The sequence below is a fragment of the Vulpes vulpes genome, chromosome 8, assembly GCF_048418805.1.
Source record: "Vulpes vulpes isolate BD-2025 chromosome 8, VulVul3, whole genome shotgun sequence".
Taxonomy (NCBI): Eukaryota; Metazoa; Chordata; class Mammalia; order Carnivora; family Canidae; genus Vulpes; species Vulpes vulpes.
Window position 1 is genome coordinate 107,293,747 of NC_132787.1, and position 21,625 is coordinate 107,315,371.

At 56.0% G+C, this 21,625-nt stretch overlaps 1 protein-coding gene across 9 annotated transcripts in view; it reads right to left on the reverse strand.

Annotated features, from left to right (window-relative positions):
* The window catches only part of RNF144A (ring finger protein 144A), a 119,400-nt gene that overhangs the window by 11,172 nt on the left and 86,603 nt on the right, over positions 1-21,625 (reverse strand). For all 9 annotated transcript variants that reach the window (XM_072767799.1, XM_072767798.1, XM_072767802.1 and 6 more), the window contains 5 exons: positions 20,352-20,456; positions 20,136-20,196; positions 14,324-14,531; positions 9,890-10,037; positions 4,232-4,321 (listed from right to left, as the gene is read on the reverse strand). In XM_072767799.1, coding sequence (XP_072623900.1) covers positions 4,232-4,321; positions 9,890-10,037; positions 14,324-14,531; positions 20,136-20,196; positions 20,352-20,456 — 612 coding nt within the window. The remainder of the gene's footprint in view (positions 1-4,231; positions 4,322-9,889; positions 10,038-14,323; positions 14,532-20,135; positions 20,197-20,351; positions 20,457-21,625) is intronic.

Genomic DNA, 21,625 nt, shown 5'->3' on the forward strand with positions numbered 1-21,625 from the left:
GCCCGCAGAGCCCGGGGTGCAGGACGGGGGCTCTGGGGACAGGCGGGAGCAGGAGGGTTCACGGAGGACATGGCCCTGAACCTGGCTGTGGACAACGGGGCCGCATCTCGAGCAGCGAGCTAGGACACAGAGACCGGGAGGACGCAGGGGCCTGCGGAGGCGGGAATAGCCCAGCCGGACGGCGGGCCCAGGGCCAGTGCTGGGCAGTCGGGGCATCTATCCGCCCCCACCCCGGGTGCTTCCCATGCACTCGCCAGACACTTGAGGCAGGAACTGATGGGGGACAGTAAAACCCGCATTTCTGCATCCGAGGCTTTGCCCTAAACACAAAGTGCGACTCCTGTCCCAGGATCAGCAACAAGCCAGCAGAGAAGCCAACGTCCAAGCAGGAGCCCGTCCAAAGGAGATGGGGACGGGGATGGGGACGGGGACGGGGACGGGGACAGGGACGGGGACGCCCCCTCTGATCCAAAGGCAGCAGATGCATACGGGAAGTGAGGCCAGTCTCAGGGTCCTGTCTGGCGAGGCTCATGCTGAGGACGAGCCCCTAGGGCAGAAGCGCCTTCCAGCAGGGGACCGTGCAGCCTGCGGGGGGCGGGGGGTCCCCACTGTCAACGCTGAAGGCTTAGCACAGCCGCCCACGGGGTCTCTACGCGAGCGTCTGCTCCCGTCTGGCTCCGCAGGGCACACGGGGTCCCTCGGCGAGTCCCGGGCCACAGGCCTCGGCTCCCACCGTGTCACACTCCGCACTCGGCTGGTTTCCTCACTATCCTCACTGTCCTTTTGATGCTGGTCCGCTCCTATTTTACCATTTTGCCCAAATCTAACTAACACTAATGCGTGGGCAGACTCCGCTGCTCTAACCTCTGACCCTGCACGTCCGGGGAGCAGCTCGCCCCACAGACAAGCAGGTCCCTGGGTGAGCGCGCCGCCCTGCGTGCCCGTCCCCTCCGCCTGCTGGGCCCTGCCATCGGGGCCTCAGGGGGCTCGGGGCGCTCAGAAGCTAAAGGAGCGGGCAGGAAGCTGTGCCAGGCTCCTCCCCGAGCAAGGACCCTCGGGTCCTGGTTTCTGCATTTCTCAAGGGACTTTCTCGATTCTGTTGATGCCTATTACCAGGAACTCAGGGCCGCCCTGGATGGCCCAGGGACACGTGACTTCTCGCCTGAATCAGGCACAGGGCCAGGGGGTGACTGCCAGGCTGGGGGGGACGGGGCCGGTCTCCACCTGGCCCTGGCACTCCCCCGGGGAGCTCACACTTGCCACCAGCGGCGCCGTGGTTGGGAAGCTCAGGCCGCGTGCAGAGACACGGGAAGGAGCTCCAGCAGGGGCACCGGCCCGCAGCGCGTCCACCTCCCCACGACACCCAGGGCACCTCCGCCCCAGCTCAGGCCGCGTGGGGCCTTGTTCACGCACAGGCTCGTGAACGACGTCAACACGAGGACGTGAGGCCGATGCATTTGGGGAGGTTGGATACGCAGCTGGGGTACCCCCCTGGGCAAAGCTGCCTTCCCTTGGCTGCTACCCATTCCCTGCACGGAAAAGGCCAGCGTGGAACAACGGGATCCCAGAGTCCTCGCCGTTTCTGGTCCAACGGCCCCGCACAGGTGCCCACGACAGCTTCCACCGCGCAGATCCATGCCCGGCCATCCCCGAAGACGTGGGGGGGAAAGGGGCACAGGAGGACGGTGGCCTCGCTCCGGGCCCCTCTACTGCACGGGGTAAGGGTGTGGGTATCGCCAGGGGTAGAACCATGACCCCCTGATGAGCTACCTGTGGAGTCCTGGCCCCAGGACTGCAGGATGGGGCCTTGCTTAGAAATAGGCTCTTTGCAGAGGTCACCGTGTTCAAGTGAGGTCATCAGGGTGGGCCCTCGTCCTACACAACGGGCGTCCTTATCGAAAGGGAAATTTGGCCACAGTGACAGCTGCGCAGAGGACAGGTGGCCTCGCCCAGGGAAGCACCTGCGAGCCAAGAGACACCACGGATGGTCGGCCCGCACCTGAAGCCAGGAGGGCCACGGACCGAGTCCTCTGCAGGCTTCAGAGGCAGACCAGCAGGGTCCCGGGGAGGTGCGGGGTGATCCCTGAGGCTGGAGGTGCTCCCCAGGAGGAGGAGGGGGGTGGGGGGAAGAAGGGGGAAAAGGAGGAGGGGGAGGAGGGGGAGGGGGGGAGGACGGAGGACCAGAGGGAGGAGGAAGAGGGGGGAGGGGGGGAGAGAGGAAAAGGAGGAGGAGAGGGAGGGAGGGGGAACATGAGGAGGGGAGGAGGAGTGGGAGAAGGGGGAAAGAGAGGAGGAAGGGGAGGGGGAGGAGGGAGAGAGGGAGGAGGAAGAGGGGGAGGGGATGCATCTGCAGCTCTCTAGACCTGGTGAGCTCCATGGCCTGCACCAGGTCCACAACAGCCTTCAGGGCCAGGCATCCACACCCCTTCCCACCCAGGCACCCCGTAAGCTGCAGGATTCACTGCTGTTTGGGGTTGAGGGCCGGGCAGCCAGCGCCTCGGTCCAGTCCAGCTCGGCTCCCCTAGACCGCTGTCCTGGAAGGCACCCGGGGCTCCGTGCTGACGCACCGTCCGCTGCTCCCCACGCCTCCCCCCGCCCCCGACGGAGGGTCACTCCCGGGACGCACAGCCCCCACCCCAAGGCTGTCCACCGCGGGCCCCTGCAGGAAGGCCTCCTCAGCCCCACTCTGCGCCTCGTCAGCTCCACTTGGGCGCCGTGGGGGAGTCAGCGCTCACAGGGGGAGTCGTTGGCCCTGGATGCTCCTCGTCCCCAGCTGGGCTGCACACCTGCCTCGGTGGGAGGCACAGGTGCTGTGACCCTGACAGTGGACGGGGGCTGTCAAGGCTCTGGGGACTCTCCTCTGACACCATCTGCGACCACTGGGCCTCCCCCTGCTGCGGGCCCTCGGGCCTTCACACCAGGGCTCTACCCATCAACCCTTGCCATTCCCGCGGCCTGAACTCTTCTCTCTACCTGGACCGTCCCTCTCCTACCTGGACTGTCCCCCCTCTACCTGGACCCCCCCCCCCCGCCTGGACCATCCCCCCTCCGCCTGGACAGTCCCCCCCTGCCTGGACCTGGACAGTCCTCCATCTGCCTGGACTGTCCCCCCTCCACCTGGACCATCCTCCCTCTATCTGGACTGCCCCCCCTCATCCTGGACCATCCCCTCCTATGTGGACCGTCTCCTCCTACCTGGACCGTCCCCCCTCCGCCTGGACTGTCCCTCACCCCTGGACTGTCCCCCCCCACCTGGACCGTCCCCTCTGCTCTGTCCCCCACTCCCGCAGCCGGCTCCTCCCCATCACTGTGAAGATCACTCAGAGGAAGCCTCATTACGATGGCATCAGGGGCCGCAGGCTGAGCTCCCCTGTCCTCAGGGCAGGCAGAGACAGGCGCTGGTCGGGGCCTCCCCGGTGGGGGGAAGGGCAGCTTCCTCCTCCCCACTCCCCGGAGCAGCCCAGCCCTGAGAAGCATTCCCTCAGGACCCCGCAGCTCCCCGGTCCTCCCAGGGGCTCTGATGTCTCCATGGCCTCCCCAAGGCCCCTCTTCTCCTATGAAAGAGCGCCCTGCCTGGGGCTGGCCGGGCCTGGCTGCTCCTGCGGCGCACCCCTAAGCTGCTCCCAACGAAACCCATTTTTGCTGGTCAAATAGCCGGAAGCCTCATTTCCAGGGCGAGCGTCCCTCAGCACGGAGCCAAGGGTACCCCGCAGCGGCCCTCCCGGCCGCACCCTCCATCACCTGCCCCGCTGAAGCCCTAGCACGCGTCACGCTGTCCCCGCAGGACAGGGACACACCTGTCCTATTCCCTGAGGACCTCCAGCCCCCGCTCCAGGGCCCCAGCTGTACCTCACGCAGCCCCAAATCACTGCACGTCGGGAAGCCCCACGGGCTGCGCAGACGCCGCCAGGCAGGGACTCCCCCTTCCCTGGGACTAGCTGGCGCACCTCAAGGGCTCCAGCAGCAGCTCTTCACTGAGGGCCACGCAGGGATCCCCCCACCCCCCGGGGGATCATCACCAACGCTGGGAGTCTGGGGGGGCTGTCTAGCCCGAGGGTAAGGAGCTGCACGTCCAACACGAGGCACGCGCACCACGACGCGGGGTCGGGGCCACCACCAGCTTAATCTGAGAGCGAGAGGGTCCCGGATGACCCACGCTGCCCAGCTCCACCTTTCAAAGGGCGCGGCTCTCCCGCCCCAAGACCCCGGGTTCGGGTGAGCCACCTCCTACCTGTGTCCGATGCCAGATGACGGACGCCCTGGAATGGCCCAGCTTATTCCGGCAGGGTCCTTTATCGTAATGGATTAGGAGGAAATCATCCTGGAAGGAGAGACAGAGAGAGCGGGGTCGATGGCAGGTGCCTCCTGAGTTTCCTCAGGCCCCAGGCAGGCGGGGACACGAGAGGGCGCGGGTGGCCCAGAGGAAGGGCACGGGCCAGGGGCACTGGGCGGCCTGGCAGGCCCTCAGCCTCCACCCTCCCTGGAGCACCCCCAGGGGCCGCGGCCGGGGGCGCCCTGCTCCAGATTCCAGGGTCCCGCCCTTGCAGGAAGAGCCTCTGCGATGCAGGACTCATGAACAGGTGGGTCGGGGGCTCCTGGTCCCCCGCAAGCCGCTCCCGGCTCTGGCTGTGTTGAGGCCGCGGGCGCGCTTCTGTCTTCACATCGTGTTGCAGGGCAGGCTCACCCCCGCACCCGGTGATCCCTTCATCTCTGGTTCATCCTCCTCCACTGGTGCCAGGCTTCTCACCTGGGAAGTGCTTCTTCCCCTCAGCTCGGGCCTCTAAAGGGCCTCATCACTCAGCGACCACGAGCCACCTACAGCTCCTCCAGCCGACCGGACCGCCCGAAGCGAGCTGGGCCTCCCGGACGCGGCCTTTTCCTGCCCGAGCCTCACACCCAGCCCTCTCGGCTCCCGTACCGGCCCCCAAGCCGTCCCTCCGTTCCTGGCACTGGACCCTCAGCCGAGGACAGTTGCTAACTACGTCCCGGCTCAGCACGTGGCCCCCACACCCAAACCCCTCACTGTCCCCACCGACCCTGTGGAACAAAGAAACAGCTCGAGACCCAGTACAAAGGAGGGGCCAGTGGCTGTTTACTCATTTAACTGATGGCCTAAACCGCCTCCTCCTGAGAAAGGAATAAATAAATAAGCAAAGGCCCCAATGTCCCGAGAGGACGGGAAGTCACTGTTCCCGGAGGCCTGGGAGGCCGCACATACAGCCTGGCGTCCGGCCCTTCCAATCAGCTCTGCTGGACCAGCCTGGGGGGTCACGGAGCGAGGCCTGATCTCTGAGACCGGAGCCCGCCTGGAGTCTGCTGGTGCCACGGGCCTTCCCGCCGGGGCCAGGGCGCACAGTGCGCGTCCTAAAACCCCGGCTTCTCCGGGGCAGCAGCAAGAAGGAAGCCTTTGTGGAGGCTTGGAAGTCCCGGCCTGCCACGGCCTGCCTCACCCCTGTGCCCGGGCCCTCGACTGCGGAAGGAAGCCCAGGTGCAAACGACCAGAAAGCCTCCTCTAGCCGGAGCCGCGTCTCCTACGAAGCGATTTCTGACATCTGTCCACTGTGAGCCCCTGCTTCCTTCAACTTTTTTTTTTTAAGGTTTTATTTATTTAGAAAGAGAATGAGAGAGAGAGAGAGAGAGAGAGAGCAAGCAAGAGCAGGGAAGGGGCAGAGAGAGAGGGAGAGGGAATCTCCAGCAGACGCCCACACGGGGCTCGATCCCACAACCCGGAGATCATGACCTGAGCTGAAATGCAGAGTCAGTCGTTTAATCGACTGAGCCCCCCAGTCACCCCCCCGCCTTGAACTCTTAGTTGCACTTTCCTTTACGCTGACATTTACCCAGACACGGAGATATTAGCTAATTCCTGGCTACGTCTGGTCTTCCCCGACTGCCTGTCACAAAGCCTTGCACCGTAGGCTGCTGCTGCAGAGCTTGTTTTCTGAAACACAAACCGAAGAAACGGGCAGGGCGATCCCCAGCATCCCCGCCAGGGCTCCGCCACCCCGGGGAGTCCAGGGGCGCCGAGACGCTCAGGGCGCGCCTCCTGAACTGAACGGGAGCTCCTTCAAATAGTGCCTTCCTCTACCCGGCCAAAGCCCTCTGCGACGCTTTTACAAAATACAGATGATTTCACTGTGACGTTTAGTGGTCGGAGGCTTTGGGCAGAAGGACCCCCAGGACCTGCCGGGAATCTAGGTGTACCTCTGTGACCCGGAACGCTTGCCTAACAATGTGCAGGGCAGTCTCGTTAAGCCCCCGGCTGGACACAGAAACGATGGAGCGATCCGAATCTATTGTCTTTTTAGAGACTGAAAGATCAAAGAGTGGACGCTGGTTCGTTCCTCCTGCGGTGCTTTTGGGAAAAGCTGTTAAATCTTCCTGGATTCCCCTTGAGAAAGGAAGTCGTTCTGACTCGCACAGGAAGAACGCACGCATTAAATTAAACGGGTGTGTACGACCAGTTGCACAGTGTGGGCACTGAACAGATTAACTTAATAGATATGAACTACTATCTACTGCCCCAGAAAAATACAAGGAAGAAAGCGCAAGTGTCCCTATCGACCGTGTGGCAGCGGCCAGGAGGCATCGGAGTGGGAAAGCCGGGGAGCGTGACGGGCGCCCCAAGTGAGGGTCCGGGCCAGGTGCAGACAGGGGGAGAGGGCGTCGGATGGAAGGAAGCCGCCTCGCAGGATCTCTAACTCCCTGACTGTAAGTGGGCGAGAGAGGCAAGTGCAGCGCTCTCCTCTCGTCCTAGAAGCACTGCTGGCTCCCAGCCACGCGTCCCCGCACTTGTCTCACGGTGTCTCACGGTGATTGTCCTCGAGAAGTTACCCACGAGCAGACTCCCTTTCCTTGAGAATCTGCTTTCTCGGGCCACAGGGCCATTTCTCAGCAGCTCTTCGTTTACAAAGACAAACAGGAAACGCTTGGCCAGAGGGGGCGAGAGCTTTCAGGAAAAGAGCAGGGTGGCGCCACGCCTCCTTAGTTTGGGCAGAGCCAGGGTGGCCCGGGCCTCAGACCTCAGACACGTGGGGCGTTTCTCCGGGGACCAGGGCAGAGTCGACGACCGCACCCTTTCCTGTAGCTTCATCAGAGCAGCGTTGGGGGGGGTCACCCCAGAAACTACACCTCTGTCAGCCGGCTGCCAATACCTCCCCCCAAAACTCCTCAAGGAGACTGGCTAACAGGGGGTGAAACTCTCATCTCCCTTCCTTCCCTTCAGGAAAAGTTATAAGGACTGGCAAACTGCAGGCCAACACTAGATACATCCTAATTGATGTTTTGTTTTGTTTTTTTAAGATTTTATTTATTTGTTCATGAGAGACACACACGGAGAGGCAGAGACACAGGCACAGGGAGAAGCAGGCTCCATGCAGGGAGCCCGATGCAGGACTCGATCCCAGGACCCCGGGGTCACGCCCTGAGCCAAAGGCAGATGCTCAACCACTGAGCCACCGAGGTGTCCCTGGGTACATCCTAATTTAAAAATCAGTTTCCTCCCCACAACGGGAATATGTTAAAATACAAAATTATACACATAAGAAAGAAAAACTTGGGATTCCCTGGGTGGCTCAGCGGTTTGGGGTCTGCCTTTGGCCCAGGGCATGATCCTGGAGTCCCGGGATCAAGTCCCGCATCGGGCTCCCGGCATGGAGCCTGCTTTTCCCTCCTCCTGTGTCTCTGCCTCTCTCTCTCTCTGTCTGTCATAAAATAAATAAATAAATAAATATAAAAAAAGAAAAGAAAAACTTTATATATAAAATTCATATATATATGCTGTACACCCAGGTAGTATATATATCTGAAAACTTCCAGGCCCTAAGGACGTCGTAGTGCCTCAGAAGTCCTCTAAACCTCTCTTCTCAACACACAAGATCACAGAACATAGTTGTTTGGATCTAAGCTAAAGATTAATCTTGCCAAACTGACTTATTAAGCTTGCCTTGGGCACGCAAATGAAGCCTCCAGGACACCAAAAGGGTAATATCTTCCCAAGACTCATGCAACTACACGCATTCTACTGCACATCCAGTCCCTTAAGTTAATAAAGGAACAATAAACATCTCAGAAAAACAACAACCCAAAATAAGCAATCTAATTTTTTTGAAGGCAGCCTTTAACTTACAGACCTGTTATCTTCTTTAAGATTCCACCTCAAACAGGCATTTTCTTTCTCGACAATCTGCAGACTTGTCCTGAGGACGACAGGCTGACTTCCAAAGTTACTCCACTCAGCCCACTGTCAGGGACCCTTTATCTCCTTCACCTTGGCAGCCCTGAGAAGCTGGTGGCCTTTCTGGGCCCTCGGGAGCTGAGCTGACTGCTCTGATGTGGCCCCAGGGAGGGACACTTACCCAGACTAGGGCTCTGAGGTCACAGAGTCAGGGAAGCAGGGGCGGGCTGTGGACAAGTGAGCTCCTCACAAGGTAAAGCAGGAACCTGTGGCAACCCTCCCTCCATTTAGTTAGGTCTTAATGGCTTAATACTATTTACTGAAGGAGCCAGACACAGTCAATCTTGCTCCACAAGACAGACAAATATAAATACATAAGACACATGCCTCGATTTGCTATGATAGTCACTAACCACAATGATTTTAACAGATGATTATTTCTGCTACTTAGTTTTAAAAACCTATGCACAGGGGCGCCTCACTGGCTCAGTCAGCTAAGCGTCCAACTCTTGGTTTTGGCTCAGGTCATGATCTCGGGGTCATGAGACGGAGCCCAGCATTGGGCTCGGTGCTGGGTGTGAAGCCTGCTTGCGATTCTCTCCCTCCCTCTGCCCATCCCCATTGCACGTGTTCTCTTTCAAATAAATAAATCAAAAAAAAAAAAAAACCCTATGTACAAATAAACTCTTCTAAAACTAAAGTCAGAATGTGTCATTTTGGCAAGATGCCCATTCTCCTAATACAGGTGAGGAAGGAGAATATGGAACTGAAAAGAAATATCCTTCACATCTGACCTGGAAGCTCCAGAAAAAAAAAAAAAAAAAAAAAAAAAAAAACAGGTGCTTCAGGACGGGAGGGCCAGGTGCTCCCAGTGGGAATGCAGCATGTGTAGAAACACTGGCATATAGTGTTTGGGAAACACTCGGCACAGGGCACGCTTGGGAGAAAGTGGCCCTATGAGGCTGGGAACTTCCACTCTGCAAGACGGCACAGAGTGTGTTTTTCTGCCCTGAAGGTAACAACGGGTCAGGGAAGTAACCGTGTGGCTGCCACCATATTTCCCAGTCCCTTACCTCTATTTATCCTTCTTATTCCACTAACAGTCCCTGCTGTGCACTACATGTTTGCGTCCCCCCAAATTCATATGTTGAACCCTGAATCCCCCATGGGATCCAAAGGCAGGGTCTTTGGGAGGTGATGAGGTTCAGATGAGGTCATGAGATGGGTGCGAGCCCTTATACAACGAAGAAACACTAGTTTCTCTCTCTGCCTCATGAGGATACAGCGAGAAAGCAGCCATGTGTAAGCCAAAAGAGGGTTCTCTTGCCTCTCTTGGCATTGGGGTCAAGGGCCAAGAACTGAATCTGCCGGCACCTAATCTTGGGCAATAAGGCTCCAGAACTGGGAGGAATAAATGCCCGTTGTCTCTGGTGTTCTGTTACAGCTATCGAGCTAAGATCATCCCCATAGACAAAATCTAAGATCCTAAGACCCTGTCCGCCTGGGCTGAATCCCAAGCCTGAGCTGACCATTTGCTCCCCAGAACTTCTGATACCACTGCACTCGATGAATTAGTATTTTCATAAGCACAGAAAAACACCTGATAATGTTATTTCTGTTTCCTAGGCATGTTCTCTAAGCAATTTAGGAAATGGCTGGTGTGTTTCCCACTCCAAGTCTGAACCCCCAATCCAAGCTCAAGGCTGTACTCACGTCCAGAGACTCGAGGCAGTACCAGCAGAAGGCGTGTTTGCAGTTCTTACACATCATCTGGGCACAGCCTTCGTCCCGCTCGATATAGACCTTGCACTTGGGGCAGCGCTTGATGGGTGCGTCGTCCTCCTCCAGTTTGAAAGCAGAGCTGCGGGAGAGATTCCATCAGCGCCAGGCTCAGCGTGGCCCAGGGGAGAGCTGTCGGCACCAGCTAGGCTGCAGGCGTCAGCGCGACTAGAGGGGCCGAGGCCGCTGGTTATTAAGTGTCATAAACTGAAACCGATGAAACAGACTCCAAAAAACAATCACCAATAAAACCAAAAAAACCCACAAAAAACAGAAAACAAAAACCTGTGGGTCAGCCAGCTGGATTTAAGGGAAAAGAAGCAATTATCAGTATATATTAAAGTTCAGGTATGTGTAGACAAAAAACATTACATACAGCAAAGGTTTATAATGAAGGTGTCTGCATAATGGGATTATATTCATATTTTATGTCCATCTTCATATGAAAGACATATACTTTCCAAAGGATCAATGATAACCTTTATGCACTTCACTATTTTCAGAAAAAAAAAAAAATGTTACAAATACGTGCTCATTGATTAGTTAGATCTACTGGGCTTGTCCTTACAGATTCGCTTTCCTGAGAAGTCTGGTTAGGCTCGCGGTGGTTAGTGTGATGGGGTGTAAGCCCGGGGTCCCGAGCTGGCCCTATGCAGACGGCTGTGCAGCAGCCACGCTGGGCCTCAGCCCTCCGGGTGTGAGCACGCTCGAAGACGAGGCGTGACGAGAGTATAGGGCAGCCTCGGGCATGGGGGAAGCGGGCCGATAAAGGACAGCAATAATTTTATGCTGCCAATGAAGAGATGACATAGACGTTTTGGTGGGATTCCGGAAGAATGTTCATCCCATGCTGTTAAATATCAAAAGAAAGCTCAGAAAATACATGCCTGGGATTGTTGGGAGGAATAAATGGTAAACTGCTATAAGAAGTTCTCACTGGCTATGGGAACGCATTTGCTGTATTACCTGAACTCATTACATCAGGCCAACATCTCCAGGAGAAGAGTGATCTCCCGCCGGAGTGAGCAGCCCCTCCAGAACCTAAAGCACGGATGGGCACACGTCCACGGCAAGTGAGCAACTTCCGGCATTTGGAGTGCATTCTGGCAGAAGGATCTTCCACAAGCATCATATATCACGATTAAATATAATAATTAAAAAGTGTTTTGAGGGACGCCCGGGTGACTCAGCAGCTGAGCATCTGCCTTCGGCCCAGAGCATGATCCCGGAGTTCCGGGATCGAGTCCCACATTGGGCTCCCTTCATGAAGCCTGCTTCTCTCTCTGCCTGTGTCTCTGCCCCCCTCTCTCTCTCTCTTTCTGTCTCTCATGAATAAATAAATAAAATCTTAAAAATAAATAAATAAATAATAAATAAAAATGAAAATGAAAAGTGTTTTGACTCTCGGATGAGCCAACTGATAACCAGGAGAGGCTCCTCCTCGGTGAGGCACGAGCTCCAGCAGAATGTGGTTCTGTTCTGTTCAGGAGGTGACCGGTGAGGACATGCTAGAAGGAGGCGGGATGTCCTTGCAGGGAGGAGCACGGGGTCTAGAGACAAGTCCCAGCCATGCCACTTGGGCATCAGCAGAGTTGGGGTCCCGACCCACTGCTAGAAGTGAGGCTGGCGGCATCCAACTCAGGGTGTGGTGAGGCCTGCAAGGGTTTCCCTGCACGCAGAACACACACCTACAGACCCTGGCCCTACAGACCCACGTGAGGGGCACGTGTGAGTATACGCTCTCTGAAAAGGGGACACTGTCTCTAGCTCCAATTCTCCTCTAAAGTGGAGGCAAACCACACGGCAAGCTGCCTGCACAGCATGTGAGTCCGGATGAGCCAGGGCGGTCACAAGCAAGTGCCTCCAGGGGGCCCAGGGAAACAGCTCAGCTCTGCGCAATCTCGAGCTGGGCCCTCCAGATGATTTCTGCCAAGAGCCAAAAAGTCACAAGGCACCAAATCCAGTGACTGACGTTGGCTATCGGGTTAGATAACATCATTTTGGTTTGAAAGCTAGTTGTGACCTTCGAGTAATGAGACTAATTTTCTCATGTGACTCATAAGCTCATTTTGAAGGAAATGCCATGAACGGGGCCAGCGTATCAGCGGAGAGCCAAGACCATCTCTCAGAGAGACTTAGTAAAGTGGAAAGAGTTAAGCTACGTAAGTTCTGGTGCGTTGTGGCATGCACGGGGATTTACATCGTGCGGACAGTGGTTTCCAAACATTTCCTGGCATCTGAGTCACATGTCCGATTATTATTAATGACAACACTCACTAGGAACTCAAATGTATGAAGGTAGATGGGAGTCTCCGAGGGCTTCGTCACGATCTGCGTGGGGCAGACACGCATCATCGTGATTGGAGCCGGTCAGGTGGTGGATGGGAACATGGCTTCAGGGAAGATGGAGCCGAAGAACCCTACTACTTGGGACCAGCGGAGCGCAGCCTGGGTTCCTAACACCACCTGCCTCCAGCCTCAGGACCCTGTGCAAGAGGGCTACAGTACACTAAAGATAAGCACCAACCCCCTTCCCAAGAGCTGGCTGCTTCTCTGCTCCAGCGACCATCAGCAGGCGGGAATGGAGGCTGGCTCAGTGCAGCTGGAGAAGCCAGAGATTTCTATAGGAGATCTTTAGGTTTTTAGGTTTCCCCAAAATAAGACTGGTGAATTTCGATTTAATTTTCCCTGTGTTGCTTTTTTTTTTATTTTTTTAGTTTGCACAAGTGATGTTTTTCATTTTTGTGTGTTTCTGCTCTTTGCAGGGCATACAATGTGATGATTTAACAGACACGTAGACTGTGCAATGCTTGCCGCCCTCTGCAATGACCTAAATGAGACCAGAACATCTCAGGAGGAGAAATACTAAGTCATCAGGCTCCCAACGCTCACCAGCCTCCGCTTTAGGCTTAAGAGGTATCATGGCTGGGGCCCACCTCTACCCCACCCAGGATGGGACCCTGGCTCTCTCTCACTGCTCATCTTCTCCGTAGGAACCCACTTACTCACTCCCAGGGAGCTTCTCTTTCAAACAGGTAACTCGGATGTGTCGTGAGGAGAGAACCCCCACCTGCTTCCTCTGTACCTGGTCCCCAACCCGGACACCCAGCTCTTCGGTAATGTGGACATTGACCGTACAGGAGTGTGTTTCTTCTTGCAAAGTCATGAAGCATTAAGAACCTAAATATGAGGGAGGTGATTCATTCTAGCATTCGAGTGCCTGCCGGATGCCAAGATCTGAGGTGACAACGTTCGGACAAGCGTGGGCCGTGATGGGGGAGCTCAGCCTAGTGGAGGAATCGGCCACATACACAGATGAGCAAAAGCACCATATGGCTGGTGCTGTGACCCACGCAGAGGATCCGCAGTGGGACGGCACAGAGGGTGGGGTCATCAGCCCTGTCCTGGGGCAGCCGGACAACAGGGGGATGTGAGCCATGTCTTCGAGGGGGGCAAGATGCCTCCAGGGAAAGAGGGTGGCGAAGGGGCACGCGGGCACAGGGATGGACGTGCAGATGGGAGGAAGGGCCTGAGGGGCGCCAAGAGGATGTGTGCAGGTGGAGCTGCGGGGAGTGGGGGCAGGGGAGCAGGATGGGGAGAGGGGAATGGGGAGCAGCTGGTAGCCAGTGGGGACTAATGGGGAGCAGCTGGAGGCCGCACTTTTGGGTGGCCAGTGGGAGTCCCTCTACCAGAAGTGTGGCCTCAACGGGTGCAAGGCTGACACCTTCTCGGGGAACTTTATGCTACAGACCTTAGAGGACAAAAGTGGCTGAATATTGCCAGTTCCTTAGGATTCATGCTACTCCACTTCAAGGCACCTACAGCGATGGTGTCTGCCCGGGCAGCGGCCTGGGGGTCTGACCAGGGCACAGGAGGGCAGACACGCAGTCGTGCTTGCCCGCAGCTTCCTGCCCGCCCGCTCTTCTAGGGAGATGCCGCCTCTTGCTCTCAGGCACCTGGAAACCTCCCCTGGTATTGGTAACCACCGTGCGCCTCCTCTTGCTCCTGTTCCCGTCCCCCTGGTCTCACCCTCCGCACAATGGAGTCTGGGAAATCTTTAGGTACCACAGGACTTAGAAGCCCTGACAGTAATAAGCCGTCCACACGTCCGTCTTTCTGGATGGGCGGAGAGCGGTCCGTGTCCTGTGCGTCATTACAGCGCCACTGCTTTGCACCGTACCTGACGCATAATCATCTCTCAAAAATAATCAACCCACCCACCCACCCGGGTTTAAATGAGGCTCAAGAGGAAGAGACTGATCCAGATGCCGTCATGTCTTGCAGAGACGCGTCTAAGGAGGAGCACCCCCCTCTTCCTCGGCCCCAGCCCTCGGCCCGTGCCTCTCGCGGTGGCTGCGCGGCGGGTACCTGGTCTCTCCGGGAAGGAAGGTGATGGGCATGGTCTCCGGGCAGCCCTGGCCAGGGTGCCAGCTGGCTTTGCAGGCGGAGCAGAATTCCATGGCACAGGCCTTGCACTGCACCAGCTGAGGGGTCTGCAGCCCCATCTCCTGGAGCTGGCACACGGCCTGGCAGGTGGAGGCCGGGCACCACGTCCGACAGGGGTCCAGGAGCACCTCTAACACAGAGAGACAAAACGGGAGGTCAACGTCTACACACGAAGGGTCTTGAGAGGTGCTCGGGCTGAGGCGTCACAGGAGTGTGGGGCTTCCAGAGGGAATGTCACGGGCTCCCTATGACACCCTTCAGGGCCTGCTGCCTGCCTGGCTCCTTCTACCCCACCCCCTGCCCACGACACTCCGCAATCCTGACCCCACCCCAGACACTCAGCATCCTTTAGAGACGCTGCTGCCCACACCCAGAATGCCGGTGGCCACGGGGAGTCACCCGCCTGCCGCCACATCCCGGCCTCCCGCCCCAAGCCCCGGGCCAGGGTCCAGCGCCCCTTCTGCTCCGTCTGCCTCCCCAGGACGCGGCTTCCAGAAGTCAGGCCTCTGGGTGCCTCCCGACCCGGCCCAGGGCAGGGCAGGAGGACACAGAGACAGGAGGGAGGAACGTGGCCAAACTCTTCTCATCGAGAGGCTCCTTCAGCTACGGCTCCCTCCCAAAGTTGAATGTAAGCCACGGACCCACTCACGCCCCCGTGGAATGGCCAGGCTGCCCCTCCGAGCGGAGGCCAAGCGGCTAAGAAGCCCCACGGAAGGGAGTTCAGTGCAGCGTTTATTTTGAAAAGCAGGCTACCCTCCCGTTTCCACTCCCTCACGGCCTGGTGCAAAACCTGCATTTCTTTGAATGACGGGTCCCGAGCTGCCCTTCCTTGTGAGCCGGGCTGGTCGCTGCACTGACGGCCTGTCTGGGTGACACCGAACCCTCGGCGAGAGCCCGGCAGGAAACCACAGAGAGGCTGAGGCTCTGCCAAAACCTATCACAGGCCAGAGGCCTGGGGCTATTTTCAAAGGCCCTGAAGTAGGCCAAGGGTTTCTCAGCTTCAGGCGGTGGCTCTGGGGACGTAACCCGAGCCCGCGGGCCTCTGCCAGGGAATCCTGGAAGGCAATGAAAGGCCCCCGCGAGCTGCGTGGCCGGGGACTGCCCGCCAGCGGGGTGGGCCGAGGTCACCTGCATCAAGGGCAGGGTTTGCACGCACCAGGATCTACCGCAGCCCGGAGGCTGCACGGGGGCTGGACGTGCACCCGACCTCACCCATGGGCTGCCACAGGGCACGCAGAGGGGAGCCACGGCCCCCGCTCACACGGGAGGCCAGATCCAGCCCTCTAGGAATAAACTGCGTCAGGTACAACCCTGAAAACCATCTTCTAGCCCAGGAGCGAGCCAACATTTTCTGCAAAGTTACAGTGTATTTTAGTCTTGCAGAGTCGTGCGGCGTCGGACTGTCTAAATGTGTGTTCCGATGAAGCTTTACCTACGATGCCAGGCCAAGGGCCACTGGCCGGGGCTGGCCCCCTCCTGCTCTCATCTAACGCCTCCCCCAACCTGTTGTTGTTTTTTTTTTTTTTTCCCGGAAGGGAGAATTCATCAGCGGCAGGAAACTACCAAGCTGGCAGGTCTAGGGAAGATTTAGGAGAACCTATTAACATAAAGGAACTCGGGCATCCAGGAAAATGTGCTACTTCTTAACTGGTCTTCGTTAGGGTCATGCAAAGTCTCCGCGATGTTCACGATCCTGAACGAAGGGGTAAAATTAGCTCTTGGCATGAGGTGAGAGCTTCAGGGTTTGCTTTTCTAGGAATGTCTGTGGCCATCAGATCCGGGGAGGTGGCTCCGTGGGGCATGTGTGCGGGGAGCTCACCTGAGCTGAGGTGACGGGAGGCGAGAGGGAATGGAAGCGGGGAAGGTGACCCAAGCCCTCCCCTCCCTGGTCTGATTCACCCCCTCATGCCCTCTGCGCAGCTCCTTGTCTTCAGTGGGGCTAGTGAGTGCTTTGGGGGAGCCCAGCTCCGCCCTGGCTAGATTTCGGGGTCCCCTCTGGGCACGGGGGCAAAGCAGAGGGTGGGCCCTCAGGACACGTGGAGGCAAATCCTCAGGCTGCTCTGTGCTCTTCCCCCTCAACACGGTGGTTGGAGCTGGTCTGTCCAGGCGCGTCAGTGATCCCGCCGCCCTCTCCCAGCCCCTGCCCTACTCCGAGGAGCCTGTGGTGTGGGTCGGGGAGGGCTGCGCTCCCCCGTGCCCCTCTGGCTCTGCCCCATGTCCTGTTCATTCTCCTCGCACAGCGAATGCAGCCACTGGGCTGCCTCGTCGTCAAAGGCCCAATTATCTCATGGAGCGCAGGGCGAGGAGACCTAGTTAAGGTTTCCATGGTAATGACTTAAATTTTGTGACTTCTGCTCCCCGTGGAAGCTGCGAGAGGAACTGCCCGTCCCCAGGGGGCAGATCCCTTTCAGAGAGGGCAAATAACCTGTCCCAACCGGCCACATGTGCACACCCTTCCCGAGCGGCCAGGGCACCTCAAAGCCTGTGAATCCGGCCCCAGGCCTCCTCTCTCGGCCTTCTACGGACAGTCTGTCGTCACCCCCACTGCTGAACAGGAATCGACCCCTAAGCAAAGCCACACCGGGAAACACCCGAGGGCTCTATCAATCACGTACATGCCTAACAGCACACGTTAGACACGTTCCATCCTATATATATGACATCTAATTTTCACGCAGACCTATCTGTGTATATCCTAGATTTCCAAACAAGGCCAGCAGCGTATTTTCTGGCACATCAGACGAAATTAATCTCAGCTCCCGTCTCCCAAAGACACATAACAATAGATTAATGATTAACGAAGCAAGTCCCTGATAGCTCTGCTTCTGTAAAAAAGCCCAAGATCAAAAAAAAAAACAAAAAAGAAAAAGAAAGAAAGAAAGAAAGAAAGAAAGAGAAAGAAAGAAAGAAAGAAAGAAAGAAAGAAAGAAAGAAAGAAAGAAAGAAAGAACAATGCTTCTCTTTTTAAACAGGGTTTTCTTGGAGAAGCGTGCTGGGAGACGCGGCGCGCTCAGGGTGCCGTCCCGCCCTGGTACCGGCTCTCACTCCGCCGCTGGCCAGGCTGGCACGCTGGCTGCATCTCGTCCCGTCCTGCGGGGAGACCCCGGCTCTGGTCAGGCCTGATGACGCATGGATCAGCCTGGCGAGTGAGTTCATCCCTCTGGGCGTTGCTCTCATTGAAAGCACCAAGGCCATGCAGGACAAGACCAGATCTCGGCATTCATCTGACCTGCACGTGGCTGTCGCAAGGATAAAGCAGCCAGGGAAGCTGCAGGGCCTGCCTCTGGAGCCAGGGACACGCAAAGAAGCACCTGCAGCCTGGCACGGTCGGGGCTCACCCGGGAGCACGGGCGCAGTGCAGCGGGGGCCCCCCTGCAAAGCCTGCCGCCGTCAGCCTCCGGAGTCTCCCACGAGGGCAGCTGGGCTCTCAGAAAGAAAGACAAGCCCACGGCCTCCTTGCCAAAGAGTCCGACTGGAGGAGTGGGGGAGACTGGATGAAAATCAAGGTGGTTGTCCCTGAAACTAATACGACATTGTGGCCAACCGTACTTCCAACTGGAAACAAAAAAGAGACGGTGGCTGTTTTATCAGGGGAGACATTCTAAGACCCATGGAGACAACAGCTGCCACTTTTGCAACGCAAACCGCCCGCAGGACCCACGGGACTTTTTAGAACTAAATGTGGTCAGAGGGCCTGAGAGCTGGGTTTTCTTTCTTCCGTGGTGTCCTCCCCGACTGCATTTCACAAGGACAGGTTGAAACTCGCCTCCTGATTGTATCTCAAAACGTGGTCAACGTACTAGCTGGAGCAATCACTGTACCTCCACCGTCTTAATGTTTCACTGAGACGGGTCTTCGGTCGTAAGCCTGAGTCTATTTCGTGTTTCTGTGGCTTTTCGCACAACGCTAGCAAAACGCTCTCAGATAATTGTTGAGAGATTTTGTTAAACGAGGTCAAGATGGCTTTGTCTTTAGGCAAAGTTAAAAAAAAAAAAAAAAAAAAAAAACTTTTACTAAGCCAAAGCATTTGAAATTACAAAGTTTCACAGAGTTGAAACTATTAGGTAGGAAAATTTATCCAGCTGCATTTTTAAACGAATTCAAGGTCAGAGAAAGTTAATTTTCTTAGAACCCAAATAACTGCCAGCTTCTGTCAAGACTCTCTCTGGAAAATATTTTCAGAAGAGCCCGAAAGTCTCAGAAATCCAAATTAATCAATTTTATAGCTCCACATGCTGACTTTCCTATCACGTGGCATTACATCTGAACTCTAAACCACCTCAAACCGAATGATATATGCCATTTAAATAAACAAGCTCTTGAAAACAATTTCAATGCCGTCAAAATCCTGTTTGATATTTTTTTTTAATTTTTTTAAGTTGGCCACACACTGCCTTTTCTTTTTTTTTTTTTCAGAAGTAAGCCTCAAGAGGAAATACAACTATCTTTAGCATTTCTTAAAAAGGGAAGAAAGAAAGAAAGAAAGAAAGAAAGAAAGAAAGAAAGAAAGAAAGAGAAAAAAGAAAGAAAAAGAAAAAAAAAAAGACCTTCCCATATTCACTTAAGCTAGGAATCTCTCCATACTTTCCCCTGTTCTATTCTGCATCCCAATCCCATCTTGAGAGTGTTTTCCTGTATACACGCACCCCAGGGTTGCATCTTCGTAACGAGCGTCTGATGCCCATGAGGCTTTTTGTCAGACCAGGAAGAGGGGAAGAGCACCCTTGAACGATTACAGTCTGAGCTGAAAAGGTCAGAGTTTGGATGTGGTGTCTTGACAGCAAAATTCTGCATAAGGAGCTAAACATGTCTGTTACTCGGCTCCTTTTCAGACGAGCTCAAGGTCCAGGCATAAAACAAAGCGCAGTGGAATGAATGCACAGACCCTTTACAACATCGTTTTGTGACCCTGGCACACCTCTGGGAGCCACACCAAAGAGCAGTCCTGGGCATCCAACATGTTCCCATGCTTTGCAATGACCCCTTGAAGATGAGGTCACCTCTGCTCTGCACGTGCCGCACTGTGCTCCTGGGGAGCCCTAAGGTCTGCAGCGGGCCCAGCTCCCACCCACGGGGCACTCTGGAGGTGGAGGCGGTTCTGGTCTACACTGTGCCCTGCCACCCACTAGCGCTGGAAAGCTGGATAAATGAGTCAGCCTCTGTGGATCCCACGTTAACAGAAGATGACAACCTTGCAGGGCTGTCGGGCACAGGGAGGGACTCAGGGCTCAGCGCCTACGAGTCCAGACCTGCAGCAGGTGCGTAGTGAGTGCAAAGGGACAGGCTACACTTTCCTGGCAGGATGTCTGTTGTCCTATTTTCACCTACGCTTGGCCTCTGAATTTCCTTCTACGTCTTTGGATCGTTTAAATTCTGCATTCTCTAAGAATTTAGTCCCCAAACCGTTTGCCCTGGCCTGCCTGAGAAATAATCATGCCCCATGAGGGTCAAATCTTTTTAAAACAACCCCCTGAGCCCCAAATCCCTATAAACAAGCTGTGTTCCGTGATTCCTGCCTGTTACCAGTGGGAAGCCCAACAAAGGCCTTCCAGCTAGGAGCTCTGCAGAGAATTCAAAATGACAATTACATTTCAGAAATCTAATTTACATCGACTCTTTCACTTCCACTGTAGCCAAACAATGTACAACTGTATCCACCAAAAGCATCCCCCCCCCCAGGTATCTGGACTCCACCACAGGAATCTGTAACCGGGTAACAGGCTGGGGTACCTACCTCTTTCAAATTGTAGCTTTTTGTATCTTTGCATAATTTCTGCTGCAACCATGCACTCAATCTAAGAAGAAAAAAATACAAATAAGAAGTATAACAAGCTGAGGGGGGGCTAGAAACACAGCACAGGTCGGCCCAATGAGAAGCCACGACACACGGCGAAGCCAAGCAGGGCACACTTGCACACGTTAAAAACCGGGTTTGTTCGGGTGCTCGTGCCTCGTCCTCCTGCAGGTGGCCCTGTTTAGGGCAGGCAGCATCAGGACAGCTGATTGCAGTTTCTAATCCTTCTTTGATCAAGAGCTCGACATACTGTTTCAGGCACTGAAAAAAAAAAAAAGCAAAGAGAAGTATCGGTCAACATCTTTACTTCCTTAAGGGTGAAGACGCAGCAACGCGTAAGAAGCGACGCACCGAGCACCCTGTCCCGACACAGCTTCTTATTTTCACTGTGTAGCCCACAGCGACCACCAAATTAGAGGTTCTGGCCACTTGACGAGTATTTGTGGGGTGTCCCCTATTCCAGGCTGGTCACAGACCTAAGGCTGCGGGTGTGACCCCTGCACGCAGCCTGGGCAAACGCCAAGCCAGTGAGTCTAACCGGAGGAGGAAAGGCGGAGAGAAAGGTCGGGAAGCAGTGATTCTCAAATGTCAATGTATCAGACGTCGGGCACCGCACGCGTCTTTTATATTCCATTGTTTCGTGTGCCCCTTAGATCATTCTTACAGGAGAGGCGGGAGGGTTTCACCTTTCAGGTGTTAACATGGAGTCACCAAAGAAGGGGCTTGCCGGGGGCACCTGGGTGGCTCCATGGTTGAGCATCTCCCTGGGATCCAGTCCTGCATCCAGCCCACTTCTCCCTCTGCCTGTGTCTCTGCCTCTCTCTCTCCGTGTCTCTCATGGATAAATAAATAAAATCGAAAAAGAAGAAGGAGGAGGAGGAGGAGGAGGAGGAAGACGAGGAGGAGGAAGGGCTCGGCAGTGTACAAGGACAGCAAGGGCAGAGCCTGGCTCGACTCGGAAATGCCCCTGCGCCCCCCGCGAGCCCGCACACAGAGGCCCAGAGGCCCGTCCTCACTCCTCACCGCCCACTCGCCCAGCAGCTACCTACCCACTACCACCCCACCTACGTAAGGACTCCCGAAGGTCTCAGGTCAGTCCCACAGAAAAAGTGGGAGGCGCAGTGGAGTTCTCCCGAGGAGGATGAGGCCGTACACAGCACCGATTTACTCCCGCCTCAGTCTACCATCCTGGGAAGCTCAGGCTCCCCGAAGGGCACGTTATTAAAGCGCTCTCAGAAGAGATACGGCCTCCCCGGCAGGCTCCCTACCAAAAGTAAGGAGACAGACTTGGAAGAGCTCACGGCAGAGCCAGAAGAGCACAGGAGCTGGGACCATCCCGTGGAGAGAAACCAGTGGAAAACATCTCAACGGCGTCCCGGGATCACCTTGCAATCACAACCCCACTCCAATATTTGGGGTTAGTGATGTCA